General features: G+C 53.9%; 1 protein-coding gene across 1 annotated transcript; it reads right to left on the bottom strand.

The window, feature by feature from the left end:
- Window positions 1-5,820: 5,820 nt before the first annotated feature.
- ADSL (adenylosuccinate lyase) lies at window positions 5,821-22,926 on the bottom strand. The gene is made up of 13 exons (XM_004700266.3): window positions 22,754-22,926; window positions 18,340-18,543; window positions 16,961-17,005; window positions 16,036-16,115; window positions 12,347-12,518; window positions 12,144-12,190; window positions 11,576-11,666; window positions 11,125-11,194; window positions 10,867-11,014; window positions 10,050-10,140; window positions 9,301-9,390; window positions 8,674-8,850; window positions 5,821-6,143 (listed from the first exon to the last, which is right to left on the bottom strand). Exons 1-13 carry the CDS (start codon window positions 22,913-22,915, stop codon window positions 6,057-6,059), a joined length of 1,464 nt encoding a protein of 487 aa, XP_004700323.1. The 5' UTR covers window positions 22,916-22,926; the 3' UTR covers window positions 5,821-6,056.
- Window positions 22,927-23,945: the final 1,019 nt, after the last annotated feature.

The following is a 23,945-nucleotide window of genomic DNA, read 5'->3' as shown; positions in this document are numbered from 1 at the left end:
AGAGGCGTCCAGCTGCCCGCCGCCGTCGTGCGTCTCCGGTCTCCTCAGTGGCGACCGCTCAGACCCAAACTGCGCTCCGCGGCGCCGCTGCGCACGCGCGAACGGGGAAGCGGGCGGCCGGGCCCGAGGCATGCTGGGGGCTGTAGTCCTGCGCCCCCGCCGCACCGGGCAGCCCGAGGCGGTATGCGCGCCCGACCCCGCGGCTGCAGCCAGTGGAGCTGGGAGGCAATGTGGGCGGTGGAATGGCGACGTGAAGAGGACCCGAGCTCTGAGGAGGCAGCCTTACCTGGACCTCACTGTGAATATTCCAGGCCTACAGAACCAGGCTCAGGCCGCCCTGACCCACTCTGTCCACAGGCCTCGGAGTTACATATGGGAACTGGTGGAGGAGGGTGTGCCTCCCCAAATGTTGCACCTGGGTAGCATTTCATGCAGTGAGTGTAGCCAGAGGGCCTACTTTTGAGTGTCCAGTTACAGTATCAAGGGCCCTGGTAGTGAGTGGGCTCTGCACTAACCACCAGTCAGCGGTTCCACCCCACCAGCTGCTCCAGGGTGAGAGAAGGCTCGGAAACCCACAGGGGCAGTTCTGCCTGGTCCTAGAGGGTTGCTATGAAAACGGGAATCCAAGATTCTTGAGTCTAAGCCCTTTGTGAGAATGTGTGAGGTGGTCAGATCCCCATCCAAGAAGGCAGCTGCTCATCTATTTGGGGGAGGAAAAAACCCCACCCCAAACCTTGTTTGCCAGGTTCTAGAAAAGTCACTAAAAGGTACAACAGTACTGCAGCAACTTTCCCCCAGAAGTCACCCGAATCTTCACACACACACACACAGCTGCTTATAGGTGGGCTCCTCACGGTATCAGAGGTGGTGGTGCCCAGGATAAATGAGGCTAGCACCTGGTCAGTGGTTGAGGCTGGTCTCCGTCCTAACCTCCCTCTATGTTTGGCTTACAAACCACCTTCCCACTTGGCTTGATTACTCCCATTCTGAAAGGGGGGGTGTCATGTCATTTGCACTTCTGAGAATCTGGACAGCTCCTTGGTCAAATCTGTGCCCATTCTGTGGCCACGTTCACTGTTCTCAACTACAGTACTGCCTCTAATTCAGCTTTGAGAGAAAAAAAACCCACACAAACTTTGCTTCAGGGTGAGATATTCCAGTCTTTTCAGTGATAGCATCCCTCCCATTCTGTCATCTGCAAGGATCTGTCTCCTGTTTCTTTATGGGAAGAGAATTTTTAAGATGTCAAGTAGGCCAAGGCATCGGCACCTCGGGCTTTTACAGCCAAGTATTCACATTTAATTTTTGCCTCAGACCTAATAAGGAACTTGTCAGTGCTGTTACAAATCCCCCAGCTCTCTCGGGGATGCTCCCACCCCTGGGGGAATATTTATCAGTGATCAATGCTGGACAAAGCCAGAAACAGAAAGACGATCCTCTGAAGGAACGGTAGGCTGTCTACAATCATATACCTTTGGTATTTCAGTGCTGTGCAAGGGCTCTGTATGTCTCACCTCCATTACACAGCAGGAGGAAAAAAGGAAAATCTCAGTCTTAGAGAATCTTAGGCGGGACTGAGGAAGTCAAATGCCAGGAGTTGGAACCCCACGGTAAGCCCCTTCCCCACTGTGGTAACGCAAAGGAGTTTCGCTGTCACCCAGGAAGGTGACAAATGAATGCACTTATGCCACCAACAATTTCTTGCAACTAAAGGCTGTAACATTTCAACAGCACCCCTCCTCCATGAAGCTTCAAGAACCTTCCTAGTATTCACCTGTGGGATGATGACCTCCTACCTACTGAGGAGCCCTGGTGGCGTGGGTTTAAATGGATCCGCGGGGCGCTCGGGCCCCACCAGTGAAAAGGAGGTCGTGGACTCACCCTTTCTGGCTCCAGCAACCCTCCCAGTGTCGTTCAGCATCGCTCTTCGTGAGACCCTCCAATTCCTAGGAACCAGCGGTGGGATTCAAATAAATTAACAACCGACTTGCTGCTCTGAAACCACTGTACCTATAAAAAAGGTAGTTTATCATTCCATGCAGCTAGTACTTAGAATAAGGAATGTAAATGCGATTTCCAGAGTGGCTGCCTAGCCTTAGAGAGAACACCGGACTGAACAAAAAAAATAGTTATCAGTTCTGCTGAACCAGTGTGAACCAGCTGCATCCCACCACTGCTAGGAGGGGGTTTGGGATGAGTAAGGGGTCTTCCATGGCTCCTAGAGTCCCCTTATACTGGTCTGGAATATTCTCAAACCACATTTCTGGTGCTGGATACAAGAGGAAGACCTGACACCCCCCCACCCCACCCCTACAAATGCAGAGGATATGTAGACAAGCTAAAATCTGAAAGGGCAGATCACACCTGGCTCTTCTAATGACAGGTCAGGCGGGCCTCAACCCCAGAACTCAAACCTCGCGTCCCCTTTGTCCAGTCCCCTGAGGACTGGTTCTCCCCAGTGCTGAGGTTGAAGCATTGGCTTCCCAAGAAGACAAGACACTCACCAGGTAAACCACCTTTTCTACAAGCTTGGCCTGGGACCGGTTTCTGTACACACAGCACTTACAGGTGGTGTAAGGTGAAGGTTATGGTTCCAAGAGGAGAAACACTGTACATTCCTAGTTACATTCAGAATTAGCTACATTTATGAGCTACATGTTGCATCTCTTAAGCATTTATTTGCCGAGTAATAAATATACAAGGATGTCGGGCTTTCAAAAGTATAGTATCTACATGAAATTTCCGTTCCCGGTGGGATCCTGGGTATGGCGGACGGTGGGTAAGCTCTGCGCTGCCACCAAGTTTTTCCGTCAGCCTCAGTAAACCTACCCTAAAGTAAAATGGCACTGACACCAACGGAGAATGTTCAAAGCTTGAAAAGCCTCAAGAAGCCATGGCCTAAACCCACAACCCAAGAGACCACATTAAGGTTCTACAGCAGGGGAGGGCGTGGCACAGCGCCAAGTGGGCCACGCGCTGGCTACTAACCAAAAGGTCACCCCAAGACCCGTAGGATGACTAGGAGTCTGAATCAACCTGTTTCCATGCTGACTGGTTCAAGTTCATGGGCTACCTTTCTCCATGGCAGACAAACCAGGAGCCTGGAGCCTCAGGCAGCTCCTTCAAGCGCTCAGCAGGGAGGTGGCTGGGGAAAAGTCCCCTGGCCAGAAAAAAGAAATGACAAATTTGGAGTCCCACCCCTTCTCTTGTAGAGCTCCCTCACATTTAGGGGCGTATTTATAAGCATCAGGCTCTCCCAGTGTTAGCTGGGAGGGTGCAGTAGGCGGCCAGGTGTCTTTGAGTGGGGCCAACCAGGAAGTCAGTTGTCTCGCAGTGGGCCCAGACCTTGATGTCTGTCCGGGTAGCTCCGATCCTGCAGGAAGTCACAGCACTGGCTGTGCACTTCGTCTCACCTCAGAGAGGGCCCCCAGCTAACCTGAAGCACACCTGTCTGGCAGGGGAAAATAAGATTCAATTACAACGTGACACTTCAAAGTATAATCTCAAATCCCTGTACATGTTCTAGAGCCGAGACACACTCCAAGGCTGTACTCTTCTTGGAAGCAGACCATCTCATCTCGCCCCCCCTCCTGAGCCACTGGGAGACCTGCACTGAAGCCAGGTCTGAGGGATCCTTATCATCACAAGTCAGAATAAACAGTAGAGAGAAGGGAAAACCAACCACAAACACCCACTCACGCAGCCAGGGAAGAAACACTAGCCAAGCCACCCATCACTAGGGACCAGCAACCTAGCCCAGAACTGCCAGAAAGACTAATCGTTTCTCGGCTTTCCAGAGGAAATGTTTGGGCTGACATCCGTGGTATCTGAGGGGGCCAGGGCGGCTCATATGTGATAGGTGTTCTCTGGTTACACATGCACTGATAGTAGGGCTTGGCTGAGAGGCCCATACTACAGGCACAGGCAGCAAGCTTGCTCTTTGACTTTACTCCTTGGGATTAAAGCTAGTGGTTTGACATCGCTTCAAGATTTGTCCTAGAAGAATAGAGTAACTGTTTCTGTTGGAGATGGGATTCCATTTGGCTTGACACCTTCCAAACTTGCTTGCTGCACTCATCTGGCCCCCTCCTATTAAGTGAACCAAGCTGGCTGGCACAGTGGCTACAGCATGCACCTGCAACACAAACCACCTCCAGCCACTGCGTGGAGAAAGATGAGGGAGGCAGTCTGCCCGGAGTAGGAATCTACTTGCTGCAGCGGGCCTTTTCCTGCCCCTTAGCTTGTGGATTCGTTACAACTGGAGGTGATTCGGTAGCTCTTCATGTCACCCGACAACTCTAGTCTTCAAGAGCCTGCATGACCTGCGGATCACAGCTGGCCCCACGTCTGGGCCCCCAAACTGGACTGTCTCAGACCTTTTCAGTGGGTGTGGGCCCAGTCGCCTCTTGGGGCGAAGCCTCAGCCACCATCACCTTGGACCAGTTTCCAGTATGGGACTGGAGGCTGGCTCTGGCTGGTCCCTGTTCCGTGACTGGGTGGCTATGACAGAACATGGTACTATGACCACGGAGCAGCAAGACTCTGGCGAGCTCCAGGGCACAGCCAGTCAAACACATGGCCGCTAACTGGAAAGCCAGCAGTTCTGGACATGCCAGCCCCTTGGCTGAGGAGTTAGCAGCCTTGGAAACCATACATATGCTGTAGGGTTGCTGAGTCAGCAAGGCCACCACCAACACAACCTAAAACCATCCTATCTCACTGACTTCTTCGGGCTCATAGGGAGTTCCAAGTGAACCGTCTGCATTTACCCTGACGGTTTTCCCTCCTCAGTTTTGGCCACATTTCAGTTGGGTTGTTCAGTTATCAAGTCAGTTCCCCCTCACAGCAACCCCACATTCAAGGGAGTGAAACACTGCTTGATCCTGCTTGATGCTCACTGTTATGTTTGAATTCACTGTCTCAATCCTTCTCATCAAAAGGTCTTCTTTTTCACTGACCCTCGACCTGAATCAAGCATGACCTCCTTCTCTAGGGACCAGTCTCTCTTGATCACACGACCAATGTACAGGAAATAAACTCTTGCTTCTAAGGAGCATTCTGGCTGTACTTCTTCCAAGACAGATGGTTGTCCTTCAGTTGGTTTAGGTTAAAGTTGTGGTTACTACGAGCAATGTACTGGGAAGTTCTCCTAGTTCCGGCTGTCTGCTAATGCAATAAGCAAACTTTGTTTCTAAATGGGAAATTTCGTAGAATGAGACGAAGCTAAGATCAGAGGCCTGTGGCAGGGCACCAGTGTTCTTCCAGGTGGCAGGTTCTTGGGCGACCATTGGCACAAACCATTGGCACAATCAGAAGCCTTCAGCCATGGTCACTCCAAGGACTAAAGGGTACTCAGGTACTGCTATCTTGATGAAGTTAATATACCCACTTAGCATGTCCCTGGTACCTAAACTTTATCGAGAGACCCGATCCAAAGCAGCCACGAGGTCTGATGCACCTTGGACGGAGGAGCATGCCTGTGTGATGAGATCACTTTTCACTGTAGCTCCAAATGCTGATTGCAGCCCACAGGCTCCCAAACTTATTTGGTCTCCTGCTCTCTTTCAGAAAAAGAGATTACTCTGCGCCACCCTGGCCATAAAAAACCTTTGTCCAAGAGGCCATAATCCAGGACAAAGTGTAGCTATCTGCTTTTGCTGCCCTCCTGGAACATTCCACAGCCTCTAGGGGCCAGCATCGCCCTGCTTGGGAAACAGAGCAGTGTAATCACACAGAACAGATACTCAGACTAAACGCTTGCAGGGGGCCAGCCTAGTGAGCGGATGACAGGACTTGAATCTATGAAGCTGGACATGAAAGGACGCTGGGTGACCTTTTATTATACAAGTCTTGGGGGGGTGGGGGGGCTGTGACAAACATCCCACCTACCACTTCTGCAGCTGCGCTCTGAATGGAGCTGAGGAGAGCAGCAGTGAAAGATAGGGGCATTAAGGCCAAGATTCTTCTTCCTAAGTCGGACAAGGCCCGCCAGCAACCCCGCATTCCAGGCCCGGCCAGAGCCCACGAAACCGACGACGATGACTTCCCGCTTAACACTAGAGACACAGCTCGGCTTTCCCACTCAGCGTGCTGCCGTAGGGCTCCAGGAGGGGAAAGACCTCCTCGTCCAAGAACCTCTGCACCTGCCAGAGGAGAGAACAGCGTCAGAGCAAAGAAAGGGCGGAGACTAGGGTGACGGTGTCTTGGCATCACGGTGGAATCCCTGAGAGGGTTCTGACAAAGCGTTCACTGTACCACTGAGCTCTCGTTTTCCTCTCAGCCCGTACAGCAACACTCTCTCCAGACACCGGCAACTCACGCGCTGTAATGCAGTGAGAACTGCTTAATACGGCTCCGGTCCATCCTCACCACCTTGGCCACTCCCACCAGGCTACCCTCCTTTCCTCATGGGCTGGGGAAGGTGCGGGAAGATAGACTGTTACACAATTCACCTGTGGTTGCCATCCCTCAGAGTATAAAGTGAGCCACAACTTGGTAACAGGAAGGGGGAATCTCACTTCCCAGAACCCCAAGATTCCTGCGCAGCGAATCTCCGTGATCCAGGAGACAGCTTTGACGCCAGAGCTGGGACAGAGGCGCAGCAGCAGAACCAGGAGCCAGTCCACAGAGCAGGAGCAGCTGGGTGCTTCCGGGCAGGAGGCTGGCTGACGGAGTGCATGTCTCTGGACACTATGGGGTGCTGGAGCTGAGGCCTGCAGCGGAGTGGCACGCCCTTTGGGCATGTATCAGCAACACTTTAGAGAACTTTGTAACATGTCCTGACTGATCATTATCCTGAGCGTTCCTCGCCTGAATTGTAACCTGTTAATGTGCACAGTAAGCCATACATGTGCGGGCGCTGCCTGAGTTGTGGGGACCACTACAATGAAGCAGGAACCCTATAGACAGCTGTGGGCGACAGAAGACCCAACCAGCCCAGGGGCCATCTCAAGTCGCTGTCCACCCACAGCAACCCCACAGGGACAAGCAGAACGGCCTCTGGGCTCACAGGCTGTACATGTTTGCAGGAGTTGAAAGCCCCACCTTTCTCCCTGCGGAGCGGATGACCTTTGGCCTTGAACTGTTGACCTGACTTATTTCCTATCCCTTCTGAGCCTCCTTCCTGCCTGAGCAAATGCTGCCCTGTTGACCTAGTAGGTTGTTCTAACCAGCCATCTCTCCCTGGAGTGACTGTTGACTTTCATCAGCCTGCCTAGTGATCAGCTAAAGTTTGAGAATGGGCCGAAGAGTGTCTCAAGGCCAATCTTGGGGTCCTGCCAGTTTGTCAGACAAGCAAACCCGGTCTGTTGTACCCCCGAGTTCTGCTCCATATTTTCTCCTCTTCCAGGGGCCATGCTGTCCTACAAAGCAGCCCCTCCTGTGCTCTCACCACACTGCACGCAGCGCCCGTGTACGTCATCACTGCCGCTTTCTGCTCGGGCAAGCGGGCTTTTTGCAAAGCCCTTCTCCCCTCCTGGGTGGCCTAGCACAGGCTCCTCACTGGTCTCCTTTCCTCCAGTTTTAACTTTCTCAAGCCCACCTTTTGCCCACCACCACGGCGATTTGATGGCCGCCCACCACAAGCTCCTTTCTTCAGAATCAAATTCTGCTCTCACTCCTGAGAGCTCTGCACTTAGTACTGCAGTAATACCCAGTGACAGTCCTTTCTCGCAAGTGCCAAATGGCGAGGTCTACCCCCTCCCTCGGCCTGGTGGTCCAGGGTCATTCCTACTTGGATGCACATCACCTCCAAGAAGTCCTGCCTAGCAACTCCGAGTCTCCACCTGGAAAGGGTTACCGTATATTCTTGAGTATGAGCCGAGTTTTCCCAGCACATTTTAATGCCGTTTTTGTGGTCAAATTAGGTGCTTCGTCTGCTATTCGAGTTGGCTTATACTTGAGTATATACAGTAAGTTTCCTCTGTGATTTCCAAATAGGCTGGCTATCCCTCAGTTCCTGTAACTACTACTCAGTATTAGCAATCGCCATGGGTCTTTGCTATTAAGTTCTGAGCACCTGGAAGACGCTCATCTAACTTTAAACCCAGTGCCTGAGCACATCCCGAGAACCTGACTGCTCCCAGTGATGCCGTTAAGGTGAAAGGTCAACAGTTTGAACGCACCAGCTGCTTCGGAAAGAACCCGCCCTGGAAATGAACTGTCTGGGTCAGCCTCTAGGACAGAGCAGGGCTGCCGGAGTCAGGGCTGATCAGACAGCACCTGTTTTCTGAATCCACTCTTGTCTCTTTTCTCGAAGAGGCCCAAGGACACAGGCTAAGAACCAGCAGGCACCAAGCACTAGGCCAGGCCACACCCATTGCCCTTGGTCTCCCAATCGATCCTGACAACCCCCCTATGGCATCGGTATTTGTATCCTGACAGCCAGTAAATGCTAGAAGCCAGGAAAGAACCTTGGTCACCAGCCAGAGAAATGGAACCTTTGCCCAGGGGCCACGTGGCTCCCAGACAGCACATCCACAATGGAAATGTTTAAGGCCGTGCAAAGTGGTCAAAATGTGACATTTTTGAGGGTGCTCTGTTCTGCTCTGAATTCGCTCTAACTCTTCCCGAGACAGTAAGTTTCTGGGCTTCCATGACCAGCAGGGTAAGGCCACTCGAGCCCACGGGGCAGATTTCAACTCTGTGGACACGGCCTGCCCAGCTCTTGCTGACCTGCTGGGCGGCACGGCCAGTGAAAGAGGAAGGATCCAGTAAGCGGTCCAACTGGGCGTGGATGGGACTGAAGTAGTCGTCAGCCTGGATCCGCTTTATGAGGTCATTGTCACCCCCTTCCTGCTTGACCACAGCAGCGGCCTGCTGGGAAAGCACCCGGATTTTCTCATGGCAGTCCTGGGAAAAGAGAGGGGTGCAGCAGCAGTGAACAGAGGGCCCCCCACATACCAGCTCCCTTCCCATGCTGACTCCCCAGGCTCTTCACCCTGATCACATCTCAGGATGGGTCCCAAACGGGTACCACCTGCCTGGCCCCTCCTCTTGGCAACTACATGTACCGCTTCCTGTTTCCTGTTCACTTCCCAGGGAAGTTTAGCCTGAACTCCTCATCACAGGATGAAGGAATCTGCTTTAAGACAGCGAGTTTGCAAGTCACCCATCAGAGGTGTCCTAGGGCAGCATAAAGCCACTGAGGTGTCCTGGGGCAGCATATGGCCACTGTCCTGACCCAAACCCGAGCCTGAAGGCAATGAGCCACATGTCTGCCTGCATCTGCTCTTTTTCGGGAAGGAGGGCAGGACTGTGGCTCGCCCTCCGCTTACCCAGGAGCCATTTGGAGCTACAAACCTGGCGGCTGCCCCCGGCTTTCACCATGGCCATGATGATGTTCTCCGTGGCCATGAAAGGCAGCTCTTGGCGGATGCGCCGCTCAATTACCTAGACAAGCAGGTGCGAGGGGCAAAGGAACACACCGCTATGTAAATGCCGCGCACACGGGAGGGTAGCAACCACACGCACATAAAATGTACAGAGGCAACAGGATGATAAAGACGATAATGGGAGATTTCATTCTAGTTAGTTCCCAGTGTCCTGATTAATCTAGGCTATGATTTTTACTAGAGACAAAAACTAAAATCAGCGATCTGAACAACCTTTAAGCAACTGCCTCACAGAGATCCTTCCTCACACCTCACATTTATTCATCCTCTAGAGCCCGGGCTAATGGACGTGAACCTATCTGACACAGGTATTTAGAACTCGGCAAACGGAGCTCTCTGATAGTGGGGCTGAGCCTGAGCAGTTGTGATGGTCACTGGTTAGTTGCTCTGGGTGCTAAGGCTCCGATTCACAGGGCAGCATATGGCTGCCTGGTCCCCCGCACCATCCCTGCAACCCTCAGTACAGTGTTGCAGCCACCGAACACACAGGGTTTCGGCCCACTTTCAGCACTTCTTCTCTATAACCTTGTGTGTGAATGCCATAGAGATAGCTCCCTAACGCTCCTGAAGAATGAGCTCCAGCTGGGAAGAACAACATTGGCTCAGAATGCTACCCACCCCCCACCTAATTCTCTGCCTTTGACTGAGACCTCTTACTTTGGGGTACACCACCAACCCTTCGGAGATGTTCTGCAGCGTCGTCAGTATCGTATCTGCGCTAAGAAAGGCTTCGGCCAAGCAGATCCGTCTAAGAAACAAGCAGCCAATTCAGGTCTCTTGTTAGACAAATACAAATTTCAATGAAATGTAGGGAAGCTTCCAAAATGCTGCCCTAGGTCCCCTTGCAGTCTCCTTAGGCAATGTCCCTCAACTACTCCCTGTACGCTGAGGTCCCAAGCGCCAGGTCTTGAGCCGAGGTGGGGAGCTCCGCCGGGCTGATGCACAGCTTCCTCTCCCCTCGCCACCCGGTCGACGCAGTCTCCCCCTGTGCTTCCCACGAGGTGATGCTGGCCAAGCTGCCCTCGACTTTCTAACTGACCCTTCCTTTCCAATGACTTCCAACCCATCTCCTAAGTGATCCTGCCAACCCAGGGGCCACGAGAGTGTAGTCAGCATCCACCTGCCCAAGAATGAATAGCCTGCCTTCCCAGGGCCAACGAGACCTTTCCTAAGCTGGCCCTCCCTGGATCAAGTCCAACCGCAGCCCCTGTCCCCCAAGCTCCTCCTGCTCCAGCACTCATGGGCGTCACCTCAATAAACGTGCCGCCGCCTCCCTCGCCCCCCTGTAGGCACGTGTCTGAGGAGGCCATCACTCTGTGAGAGCCGCCCTCCCTGCTCTCACTCTGATCATGACACGCGTCCCCGAACTGCCTCTGACCTTCCAGGCCCCTTGGTGACAAGGAGGGAAGGCAGAGAGGCTGGACACATCCTTCTTCTAATTCCCGGCCCTTCCTCCCCCGAGCATTCCACTGACCGGTTGGCACTATCATCCAGTGTGCGCTCGAACCACTGCACAGACGCGGTCTGCAGCGGGTCCAGGACCAGGGTCATCAGGTGCCGGGCGAGGCTGCAGCAGCGCTCTGAGCGCATGGGGTTCCGCTTGTAGGGCATCGCGCTTGAGCCTGCCCCACAGAAAGGTCGAGCCACAGGGCAGAGGTGTCAGGACAGCGAGTGAGCAGTGGGAAGTTGTCCCGCAGGCCTGCAGCCGCCCAGCTCTCCGGCCAACACTCACCGATCTGCTGCTTCTCAAAGGGCTCCTCCAGCTCCTTGAGGTTTGCCAGGAGGCGTATGTCGGTGCAGATCTGCAGGAGGCGGGGAACAGACGCTGTCCCTGGGCCCTGCAGTTCGCACAGGCAGCCAGGAGCAGAGGCAGACTGACGAAGGGGACGGGCTCCTTGGGTGTGCCGCGGAGCTCCAGCTCAGGGGCCTGGGGCAGTGTCTTCCTCAGATCTCCTCTCTGCTCCCTCAGAGCAGGGAGCAGCGCCAAGGGGCCTGGTAAGGTACTGTGGAACACTACTGAACCACCAAGAGACAGTCAACAGCCTGGGTAACTTCATAATACACCTTGGCACGAGGTGCTAAAAACTCTTATGTGAAAAACAGAATTAAGCAAAAGCCCGAGGCTGACCTGGTTTGTGTGTGGCCCCAAATTCCACCATCCCACCCAGGCTACCCCCACTTACCTTGTGCACAGATGCCCCCAAGCTAGCCAGCACAGACAGCACCTCAATATCCACTTTCCGTGTGTACGTCTGCCCGGTGATGATGAAAGCCCTGCACGTGGTAGAGAACCGTATGCTGAGAGACCTCACAACACGATCCTCTGGTCTCAAAGAGGTGCTAGCTCACACCGAGTCCAGGGCTGGACTGGACCTGGGACGTGGCACACACCAGCCGGCACCTGTTTGACAAGTGACCAGACCAGAGGAGAAGCACCCGTCGGAGTACCGTTGGCCTGCCTCTGCCCAGTGAAGTGCCGAGAGGAGCCCGGTGGCCCTCGCTCATTAGAAGAACAAAGACAGTAACACCATGGTTAGGCCACTCGAGAACTCAGAGGGAAATGGTTCTCTTTTCTCCACTCCAACGCCGAAGAAAACAGAAGCGAGGCTGTAAGGAAATAAAACCCAGGCCAGAGCTGGGAAGAAAAGGCAGAACAGAGAAGGAAACCCAAAGACAAGAACCATCTGGCCCAAGCTAGAGGTGGGCCAAGTGCCAGCCTTACGGGGAGTCAGCCCCTCCCCACACACCTACCTCTTAAACCCCGCCTTCTCGGTCACCATCTTGTCAAGCTGCTCCACCTGGGGGAGGCAAGACAGACGTGGGCCCGCTGGAATCAGGCGGGTCTAGTATGAGGACACTTCACTGCCTGTCACCTTCCCCAGTGCAGACCCCACCCACCCCATCCGCAATGTGCCCAGGAGACCAGGCCTGCCCTGCTCGCCCCATCAGGTCACCTTGTGGTGGTCTCCCTCGAAGAGCTGCAGGAAGCTGGCCTGCGTGCCGGTGGTGCCCTTGACGCCGCGGAAGCGCAGGTCGTCTCGGACCCGCGTCAAGCTCTGGAGGTCCATGCACAGGTCCTGAATCCACAGACAGCTCCGCTTTCCAACTGTGGTCAGCTGCGCAGGCCTGCGACCAACCCAAAGGACACACACCTTTCAGCCGCAACCCTCGCCAAAGTGTCGTGCCTTCTCTTAGCCAGCACCATTACTCCTCGCCGGACCAGAGCAATCTGACAGCGAGAACTGGAGAAACTGAAACCAGTGTGACCGAATGACCGGAAGGGGCAGTCGGTCCTTTACAGAGATATTGAAATGAAAGGGCCTCCAGCAAAGCATCCTCTCTAGCCTCAAGAGACAACACAACACAACACAACGACAAAGATGAAGTCTGGCTGTGTTCACAGCTCATCCCCAGACCACTGTAAAGTGAACAGCACACGCGGCCCGTCTCTGCCCACTGAAGCTTACGTGGCACCTCTCAGCAAGTGAGCAAACAAACTAGCCATTGCTACTTTCAGTGGTGTGACAGGTACAAGGATGAGAAGACAAGAAAGGTCAAACCAGAGTGGCAGTCAAGCAGACCTGTCTGAGGCGCCGGGCTCCAAAGAGGACACGCCAGTCATGCTGCGAAGATCCCCGAGGGCACACCCCAGAGGACACATGCGCTGACACAACCTCGGATGGTTCTGCTTCCAGCCTGGTCGACATCAATCCACAGAGGTGCTTCTGAACGTAAAGCGGCAAGTACAAACCAACTGTGATAATGTTCAAGTCCTGAAAGATGGCCCAGTCCACCCCTAGTGGGATTTCCCCACTTAGGCAGGTGACAGCGAGGCCTGCCACTAGGAATGTGCACAGCAGACAGTTCCCAAACTGTAGTCCATTCCCAAAGCAACCTCCTGGTGCAGGTTTCCACAGGAGCCCTGCTGGTGATGTTGGATAAGTGAGTGTTGGACTTTGAAGTGCCAGGTCGGAGGTTCAAAACGATGAGCTGCTCCGAGGAAGAAGGTCAAGGCTCCCCACTCTCAAAGACTCAGCCTCGGAAACCCTGGAGAGGGCCACCACGTGCCAGGGCTGACCCGATGGCAGTGGCCTTGGTTTGGGCTTACAGTTTTCCATATCAACTCTGGCTCACAGACTACTATGCACAAGCAAAGAAATCACTAAATGTGCATGGACTTATTCAGCCAGCCAGTCGCACGAGGTCCGATCCCATCATGAGCAATGCCCAGCAGAGGCAAACCCACGGACAGACTCGTGGTTGCTGAGGGCTGGGAAGCGACTGGCCACAGGCATGGGTTTCCTTGTGGGGTGAGGAGACGCTGTGGAATTTGACAGTGTTGGGGACAGTACAACTCCGAGTCACGTACTTTAAACCAGCGGTTCTCAACTGTGGGTCGAGACCCCTTTGGGAGTCAAACGACCTATTCACAGGGGTCGCCCGATTGCTAACAGTAGCAAAATTACAGTTATGAAGTAGAATGAAAATAATTTTATGGTTGGGGGGTCACCACAACATGAACTGCATTAAAGGGTCGCAGCATTAGGAAGGTTGAGAACTACTGCTTTAAAGGGAACTTGAGGACGCTATTATTGAAAAAAAAGAGTACACAGACAGGCAAGATTGCATCCATTTCACTGGTCAGTTTGTCCTCCTACTGTGGCGGCTTGCGTGTTGCTGTGGTGCAGGAAGCTATGCCACCAGTATTTCAAGTACCAGGAGGGTCACGCATGGTGAAAGGGTTTCTGCAGAGCTTCCAGACTAAAAAAAATGAATAGGCAGTCCACTTCCAAGTCACCGAAAATCTTACGATTAAAAGTGGAACACTGATACAGTGACATGCTGCAGGGGCACATGTGTTACACAAGACCCTTTAAAGTGTCAAAGAGCAAGGATGCCACTTTCAGGACTCAGGCGCACCACACGGTGCATCTGTCACCTCCTATACATGTGACAGATGGACGCCGAATCAGAAACACTGGAGAGAAGGCAGTGATTTGAATCATGGCGCTGGTGAAGATAATGAAAGTACCACAGACTGCCGGGGAAAATCAACAAATCTGTCTTGGAAGAAGTAGTCAGAGGCTTCTTTGAAGAGAGGGTGGCCAGGCTTGTCTAACATGGTCTGGCCACGTCATTATGAGGGACCAGTCCCTAGAGAAGGACATTACGTTTGGTGAAGTACAAGGAGAGAGAAGACGGAGACTCTTGAGGAGATGGATTCACACAGTAGCTGCCAACAGTGAGCAGACTTTGCCAACCTCTCGATTGTGAGGATGGCGCATTCCGGGGGAGTGTTTGGCTCTGTGGTACACAGGGTTGCTATGAGCCGGTGCCGACTTGATGGCATCTAACAAGAGTGATCGTTCACTGCAGCAGCAGCCAATGACCTCTATCGCTGGGTTTCCCCCAAAGAGTACCTGGATGTCTGTGGTGCCGAGTGCGAGCCCAGCGACGTGGCAGCAGGAGGCGCTGCAGCACAGGCCATGCGGGGTGCGTGGGGAAGCCCATGGGGACACACACACAGGCTGGGGGCAGGCTACACCCAACCAAGCACCAACTCTCATATGAACAACCTCTTCTGGCTCCTGTTAGCAGTCAAGGTAGGCCCTCGCTGTAAGACAGGTAAGTGCAACAGGCTTTCAGGAGTTATGAGAGGATGCTCTTCTTGCCTTAGCAATAGCCCATCAAAATATAAGAGATGGCAACACACTACTGCTCAAGATAGCTGGCAACTTGGCATTGAAACAATGCTACTCTCAGCTTTAAAAAGGGGTGCACTTGGTAATCACAAACATGCTTTTACGTTTTAGACATTAAAATATCCCTCACAAAAGGAAAATTAGTTAATTGTTCTACGTCTGAGAAGCCAGAGCAAGCAATATTAACGCCTGGAGGACTTCCTTCTAGACTTCGTGCACTCGGTAGGCTTTCCCCCAATAACGTAACACAAGCACATTTCCAGGTGATTAGTCTTACAGGCGTCATTCTAACAGCTGCATGAGATTCCAGCTGGTGGACACACCTCATCTTATTTCAAGCCACACCAAATCCACTGGGCTCACATCGAACAGCTGTGAGAAGGGCACAGGGCTGGGATGCGGGGCTGCTGTGTACTGGAATGGAGTCAGTTTCCGAGGCTGCTAACGGTCCGGCAGATCGCCGTCTTTCTTCTGCAGAGCAGCTGCTGGGCCCGACCTCCTGGTGAGGGGTCCCGTGCACATGCAACTGCATCCCGGACTCCCTGAGCCTATGTTTACGCGGCCCCTCCTTGTTGCATCTTTAGAAAGTTTACTACCACAAGTGAGCCTGTAACAAAGACGTGGGTGCAGACAGCTTCCTCCTCATCTCGATTATCCCCTTGTGCAAAGATTCTCAAGAATGGAATTTCTCAATCAACGGGCCTGGACACGTTCCAAGGCGCTGGGTACCACTGCCCCATGCCTGTCCAATGAACTGTTAGATGTACTACTCTCCCACGAAAACAGCTGCCAGTCTAGTCCTTTACAAGCCCCCATGGATGTGCTATAGTTCTAGTTCTGGACTTTTCACGCCACAGGTAGCCAGAGAGAGGGAGAACTGAAGGCCTAGGGCAGGCACAAGGCCACAAAAGCTAACCCCGCGTGGTGACCGCCTCACTTACTGGAAATGGGTGAAACCGAGGGTGGGAAGGTCGGCTCGTTCCTGAGCGAAGTCCGCGAGCCTCGAGATCACTCTAGCCAGCTACGGGAAGGCAGAGAGGGTGAAGTCAGGTGGGGCTTCCATGATCGTAACTAACCTTCCAGACCATTCTATGTAAAACTCGGCCTCCAGCGCACTGCAGACAGAGCTCATACCCTTTCACCGGTGTATCTTAAAGTGCTTGCGAGCTTCCATGGCAACTAGTGTGAGGCCTGAGGTGCTAAGTCATCCCTGCAGGGCTACTGGCAGACCCCCACAACGTACCCCGCCCCCTTGCAGGCCCCTGGATGTGATACGCATCCTTCTTACAAGGCTCCCCTTTAAAAAGCATTCACTTAGAGCAGCGGTTCTCGACCTTCCTCATGCCGCAACCCTTTCATACAGTTCCTCATGTGGTGGTGACCCCCCCAATCATAAAATTATTTTTGTTGCTATGTCGTAACTGTCATTTTGCTGTTATGAATCCACGACCCCTGTGAAAGGGTTGTTCGACCCCCAAAGGGGTCACAGACCCACAGGTTGAGAACTGCTGACTTAGAGGGTTAACCCCCAGATGACAACGGTCTATAGATGAGCTGGAGGGCGTGCCAACCTGAGAAAATGGTCCTCCATCTAGACCAATTTCCCCAAGTGGGCATGAATGCCCCCTGGGGGCCGGAGCAATGGGGGGGGGGGGCTTCTAAAAGGCAGATCCTGACATTTCCTGCTGGATGAGGGCTACAGGACCAAGCGGTTAACTGCCACGGGTGCAGAGGCTTTGCTTTATGATGGGGGCAGTAGGTCAGTGACGTCTGGAGCCTCTGACCCAGGTCTTCACCCCACCGATTCCTAGTGCCACCATGCTCACAGGGAAGGGAGGCCTGGGAGAAGTCCTGCCAACGCCTTACCTTGGGTAAAAGCAGGTCAAGCGCATTTCTAAGGACGAGCAGGTCCTGCAAAAAAAACACAACGCAATGCCTTACATTTGTAGACCAACGTTGCTCACACAATTCTACCACCTGTTTCTGCCCATCCCCAGGGGTTCTCTGCTGGCAGCTTATCTCACCACGAGCAGCCCCCACAGTAGTCCAGAAGATACTAGTAGAAGCCATTCTTTTCAGACCACCATTTCAAAAAAGTGTGAAACCCCTAGATCCTCTGAGGGAGAAAGGCAGAGCCTTCGACATCTCGGAGACCCACGGGGGCAATTCTACCTGTCCTGTGAGGCAGGTCGCTATGAGTCGCCAACAACCTGATGGCAGAGTTGTTTTTAATCATGAAAGTGCAGGGGCTTAGAAAGCGGCCCTGCTGGGATCTATCCAGCAGGAAAGCCCTGCCCGCCCTGGGCCCCTCGAGTGAGGGAGAAGGGGCCCTGTGCCCATGCTGCAGTCACCGTCCAGGCTGGCAAGGGTTTCAGCTTCCCAGGGAGGAGGGCTGGTGGAGACAGTGGAGGAGCGTCCACCTGGCACTTCCAGTAGTGCTCTCCCTTTGGGCCTTCTTCCTGGACTGGAAGTTGACCGGGACTCCAGCTTCTGGTCTGACCGATGCACCAGGATTGAGAACACGTGGGTTTGAGCGGTTCCACCTGCCTGTGCCTTCTTCCTGGCTGGGTGACGCTGACAAGTGCTTCAAACTCTCTTTACCTGTCTCCTCATGTCCAGAGCCAAATACAGCCAGACCCGGGGATTGGTGGTCGCATCCTAGGGTCCCTTTATGTGCCATGTCTGAAAGATACAACTCACTCATCGCCAGCGGGTCTATACCAGCCCAGTGACCCTACAAGCCCAGGGAGAACTGCCCCTGTGGGCGTTTGAGACGCTCACTCTCTACGGGAATAGAAAGCCTCGCTTTTCTCCAGAGGAGCAGCTGGTGGGTTTTTCCAACAGCTGACCCTGCGGTACGCAGCTCAACATGTAACCATTATGCCACCAGGTCACCAATGAATGGTTTCCTAAAACAAGGACCATGCCACCTGTCTTTTTTCTGACAGAAGGCACAGCCAAGAGAGAGGAAAGACTGTGGCAAGAGTCCACAGGATGCTCACTGCAGCCACAAAAATGCCCAGATGAAGGCTTAGGCCCAGCAGGCCGAGGGGTGGGCAGCGCCTGCAGGTCTATCCTAGGGAGGCTGCCAGGTGACACAAGAAGGCTACCAGAAATGAGTCCAGCCAGGGAACCCCTAAACAGAGCCGCCTACGGACTCATTCCCGGACGCTGGACAACACCCAGCCACGGTCACACGTGTATGAGAAAGAGTCCCAAGTAGAAGCAAAGCACACGGCTCGTACGGTATTGTCCCCAACGTAGCAGGAGGTGGCGCCGAGATGGATGATGCCAGCGGCTTTGGGGCAGCAGTGGCCAAAGGTGTGCACGTGAGCCATCACGTCATGCCGCAGTCGCGTCTCCTCCTCAGCGGCCAGCTTGAAGTCGATGTTGTCCAGGTTGGACTTCATCTCCTGGATTTGCTCGTCTGTGATGGGCAGACCCAGTGTCTGCAGGGGCCAAACAAAGCAGGTGAGAGAGAAAACACTGGTTCGCGCTAGCAGTTACGTGCCCCAAATGGCAGGACTGAGAGGTCGGGGATAAGCTGAAGGGAGAGGGGAACTTTCGGAAGGAGCCTCCTAACCGGACCCCAACATCTACAGCAGTGGAACTCTGCTCTGACGATTCCCCCTGGGCCCGCCACCTCTCCCTGCTCACTGCCTCGCATTCCTGCCCAGGTTGCTCTATCCCTTCACCTGGATCTGATTTCGAGCGCTTACAGCACTCAGACAGGGCTGCTGAGTGGTGAAAATGGCTGCTGCTCACCTGATCATCTCAGATTGGTAGTTCGAAGCCAGCCAACTGTACCCGGGAAAGTGACTTGGCCATCGTTACAGTACGTTAAAGCCGAAACCAACACCCACGGCTGTGGGCTCCACTCTACAGTGACCCTACAGGACGAGGAGAACCGCCCCATGAAGGCTCCAAGGCGCGGGGCTATATGGCAGCAGACTGCCACAGCTCTCTCCCAAGGAGCCCTGCTGACCCACGGCCCCCCCAGCGCACAAACCCTGGGCGGGAACCCACTAGCCTGGCAGCAACATCGTCACATGACATATTTATTCCTGCATAGCTCATGGAAAAAGGCAAACCAAATGCACCGCCACTGAGTCAATTCTGAATCACAGCGACCTAGGGTACAGGGAGAACCACTACCCCTGTGAGTAGAAAGCCTCACCTTTCTCTCGCAGAGCACTGCCACGGCACCAGGGCTCCTGAATACCCTGGGTAGTTTGCTTCACGCTTAGTCATTAATGCCTGGCACCCAGGTGCCCAAACTGTGGGCCCCAGCCACAGTTTCACATGGAACCCAGGGAAACCCAAATCAGGACTTCCTGGAGTTGTTAGGCTTGTAAACAAACAATGGTTGGGCGAACTCAGCCCAACCCAAAGCAATGGAAGGAGATGAGCAGGTGAAAACAAGCACATTGACAACATCTCGTGTCACCGAACCCAAACCAGAAAATGGAGCCGAGAGCCAGCCGCAAACAGAGGGTTCGGAACCCTGGGCCAGGACTGGACATACACAGCAGTGAATGGCAATGTGCTCACCTGGCAACTCCCAGCACACAGGCTGGCTTCTTAGGCTCATGCTAATACCCAGGCATAACTGAAAATCTAGTTTCCCAGGCGAGGTAGCCACAGTTCAAGTGCCAGCCCAGTGGCCACAGATGGCAGCAGGGCAGTCGTGGACCTTTGCCCGGGATCCCTGTCCAAAGGAGCGAGCAGCCCAGCCACACAGCTGCCTTCCGTAAGCAAGATCTCAAGACACCTAAGGGCAAACCACCCCCCACAAGCCAGGCATCCTTTCCCACTCCCCTATTTCCCCCCTAATCTCCCACCCTCCCCCCAAACTTTTATCTTCACTACAAAGTTATGAGAGGAAGACCCTTGACAAGATGGACTGACAGTGCCCACAGCAACGGGCTCAAGCACGGGTAGGGTGCACCTGGGCTGTGTGTCTTTCTACTGTACGTACACAGGGTCGCTGTGAGTCTGACCCAGCTCGACAAAACAACACACCACCCATCTTATGCACTCTGGTGGCACAACAGACTGAGCAGTGGGCTGCTAACCACCAGGTCAGCAATTTGAACCTGCCAGCCGCTCACCAGAGGGAGAAAGACAGGCTTTCTGCTCCCCTAAAGATGTACAGCCTTTTCCCAGGGGCTCACAGGGACAGTTCTACTCTGTCCTACAGGGGTCTCCATGAGCCTACATCAGATCAAGGGCAGTGAGTTGATTTTCTTAACCATCTTGCTAATTTTGGCACCCTCACTAATAGATAGGGAGGCGTTTGTTAATACATTCTGCTTTCCCACAAGGCTAGAAGTTCATGCCCACCCTGAGGCAGGAGGAAGGAAAGGATGGGCAATCTTGTGAAAACTCATCACTGAAAACCCCATGGGGACACAGTCTGACAATTGGACTCTGACACCTGTAGGGTCCCCAATTGTCAGCATCGATCTGACAGCCGTTGGTTGAGTCATAGGCAGTCCCACCCAGGAGATGCGATCAAAGCAGGGCGTGTTCCAGGCACCACAGAGTCTGGGATCTCAGTAGCCTTCTCCAGGCAGAAGCAGTGCAGATACAAAGGGTAGGTAAAGATAAGGAGCCCTGGTGGAGCAGGAGCTAGGATAGGAACTCGGCTGCTAAGTAAAAGGTCAATGGTTCGAACACACTGACCGCTCCTGGAGAGAAAGGTGTGGCAGTCTGCTGTCACAAAGATTACTGCCACAGAAGCCCACGGGGCACAGCTACTCTATAGCAGGGTGGCTGGATCAAATCAGCTCCCAGCAAATTGTTTTATTTTCACCTCCTTCCAGTGAGCTTTTATGGGGCAAAGGATAGAGTAAACAGCACATACTCAGACGGCCCTACTTTCCATATCGGGCCATTGACTAGTGAAGGGGACCTTGGCCAAGTGTTTTTAAGTATCCTCACCCTCATCCAAAGAATGGAAGTGATCTTCGTGCTGTGATTAAACTTATAAGATTGTAACTTATACGCCAATAAAACTGTTGCGGGTAATAAAATAAAATCTAGAAAATAAATAAAATCTAGAAGCAAAAACAAAATGCCCACGAGCGAAAGTTAAAGTACCGAAAGAGGAGGTGTTCACCAGGTCCTTCACAACCCACAGACTCTAGACAACGTCCTCTTCCAGTATCTTCGGTTACCTCGGACACGGTTTTTTGTACACCTCATGTGTACATCAGGAACACCAGCACACAGTTTTTTGAGGGTGACTAAGCTCACATGCACTAAGTCTTAAAACTCATTAGACCCTATAGAAATGGCTGCTATTGGAACACTCATCAATGGAGTTTCCTGAGCAGCGTGAAGGGAGGGGGCAGGAGATCCACTCTGCCAGGGTCAAAGGGAGGTAGTCAGTCGCTGCATTTGTCCTGTGGCATTTGCTGAGGGCCTTGCCACCTGGCAGTGACATTTCCCCTGCAGTCTGAGAAGAAACAGGATAGCCCCTGGATTGCCTTCAACCCTTCTGGAAGGGCTCTCAGGAGTTATTTCTGAGATGGACTGAGGTGCTCTTACAGGCCAATCAATAAAACCTGCCTCACAAACACCAAAAAGCCCACTGCCACATGCAGATTCCATCGCAGTGCAACCCTCCATCGGGTGCCCAAGGCTTTGTGCACCTTGACAGGGGCAGACAGCCTTAGCTTTCTCTGTGAGCACCCACCTGTTCAGCCAGCACCCCCCTCCCCCCCACACACACACCTTCTGCTTCATAAACACCTGCCCTAATGCCTCCTAGAAGCCCAGGTAGCATAGTGGTGGTGTTGGACTGCTAATCACAAGGTCAGCAGTTCAAAACCACCAGCTAGTTCTGAAGGAGAAAGACGGGGCTTCCCACTCCCATAAAGAGTTCACACTCTCGGGAACTCACATGGGCAGTTAGTTCTACACTCTCCTATGGGGTCACTGAATTAGAACTGACTCGATGGCAGTGAGTTTGGTTTGGTTTTTAATTCCCACTACTTAAAAGCAAAGCACCAAACTCACTTCCATCAGTAGACTGTGATTCATTGCAACCCTACGGGGCAGGGTAGAGCTGCCCCCGAGTTCAGGAGACTGTAACGCTTTAAGGGAGGAGAAAGTGGCTGGTGTTTTCGAACCGCTGACCCTAAGCACTATGCCTCCAGTCGCTTCTGACTCACAGCGACCCTGTCGAACTGAATATACTACCCCATAGGGTTTCTGGGTCCAAACGTCCTTACAGAAGCGGACAGCCTCAGCCTCTTTCCGCGACCGGCTGGTCACCCACCGACCTCACGGTGCCACCAGGCACCTCCATTCAGGTACAGTGGCTGGGAAAACCTGGATCCCAGATCCTGGTAACGCACAGTGGTGGCCCGAGTCTACTGAGCGCTCAGGAGCGTGGCTTCCTCCCACGTGAGGATGGGGGTGCACCCCTGGCTCACCTGTTCGTTTCACTGACGAGAAAAGAGGTGCGAGGGGCGCTGGGCGAGCGGGTGCACCGCGGCAGTAATGGCCAAGATGAAGGCCCGCAGACCACTGACCCTACTGCCCGCCCGCGTCGCTAACCCTCGAGGCCTAAAACCTTGGGCGCCAACAGGTGACGGATCCTGGCTGCCAGGGGCTGCCCGGAGGCCCTGGCGCGTCGCGCGGGCCCGTTACCTGCTCGGCTTCCGCCAGCCACAGCCAGAGCTGCCGCCACGTCCGGAACTTGTACCTGTCGCTAAACACGAAGCACATCTCCGGGCTGGCGTAGCGGGAGGCCAGCGGCGAGCGGTAGCTGTCGGGCCCTGCGGCCACTAGCGGGTCGCCGGCAGCCGCCATTTCGAACACGCGACCTCGCGGGCTTGGACCGCGGCGTGCACGGACGAAAGCGGAAAGTGGCTGCGGCGGTGGGGCGGGACTTCCTTCGCACGGGGCGGGACTTCCTTCTCACGGGGCGGGACTTCCTTCGCGTGGCCCCGCCCCCGGGACTCCGAGGGCTTGAGATGGGAGAGTGTCGCCCCCTGCCTGCGGAGGGCTAAAAAAGTGTTGGGGAACTCGCTGGCCTTCAGCTAGCTAGCTCGGCGCCTCCCCCGCCGCGAAGACCTGCCTCAAGATGTTTGTGATTGGTCAGTGAGTTATTCGTGCCAAAGCTCTTGGGCAGATCCCTGGACACCCAGAAACCCCGCGGTGCGTTCCCTGTTATTGCCCACCGTACTGCCCTCGATCTGCCTGGCACCAAACACGGTTTGGGCGAGAATCGAAGATGGCCGTGGCAGTCCGCGTTGCTGAGCTCCAAATGTGCCCCCGCGCGACGCGAGCTCTTGGATTCCAACTAGCGCCTTCAGGCGCAGGCCCCCTGAGGACCCGCACTGCTGATGAAGATCCCACACACACCTGCTGGGTCCCTGCCTGCTGGCGCCACCGTCCTGTTTAGCCAGCAATCATCAACACCACTCACCTGCATGGGGATCTCACCAGATAAGGCTCACTGTCCTGAGTGCTTTTCAAACCCTGTTTGGTCTTCCTAACAGAGGGGACTGACACAAAGTTCTTGGCAGGATGCACTGAGTAGATGCTCTTTAATGCTCTGCATTATCTTCATCCCCGTTCTACAAACGACAAAGCAAAAGCCAGGGCACGTTGAGTAATGTCTTGGAATTACTCTCGCCGGAGAGGGAGAGCTCAGATTTAAATGCAGGCCAGGCGGCTCCAGACAGCCGCTTCTTAGCTCCAAACGCACCTTTTCCTTTCGGTTCTATGCTGCTGAGAAATGAACTCTCTCTTCTCCTTTAGCAACTTCTCAGGGCAATCCAGGTGGGATGACTGGCTTGTTTCCTGGAGTAAGCGCCCCTTCACAAGTGACCATATA

This window comes from Echinops telfairi, unplaced genomic scaffold (genome assembly GCF_000313985.2).
Source record: "Echinops telfairi isolate 266 unplaced genomic scaffold, ASM31398v2 ScPeMD7_2;HRSCAF=8, whole genome shotgun sequence".
In the NCBI taxonomy this organism is placed as follows: Eukaryota; Metazoa; Chordata; class Mammalia; order Afrosoricida; family Tenrecidae; genus Echinops; species Echinops telfairi.
Note: the sequence above shows the minus strand (reverse complement) of the source record. Positions and strands in the feature narration are given on the sequence as shown.

Coding starts and splice junctions, on each gene's coding strand:
- ADSL (XM_004700266.3), bottom strand. CDS start 22,915: ATGGCGGCTGCCGGCGACCCGCTAGTGGCCGCAGGGCCCGACAGCTAC. Junction 18,544..22,753: donor GGCTGGCGGAAGCCGAGCAG/GTAACGGGCCCG, acceptor TGGCCCCTGCAG/ACACTGGGTCTGCCCATCAC. Junction 12,519..16,035: donor CTCGGTTTCACCCATTTCCA/GTAAGTGAGGCG, acceptor GGTTGGTCGCAG/GCCTGCGCAGCTGACCACAG.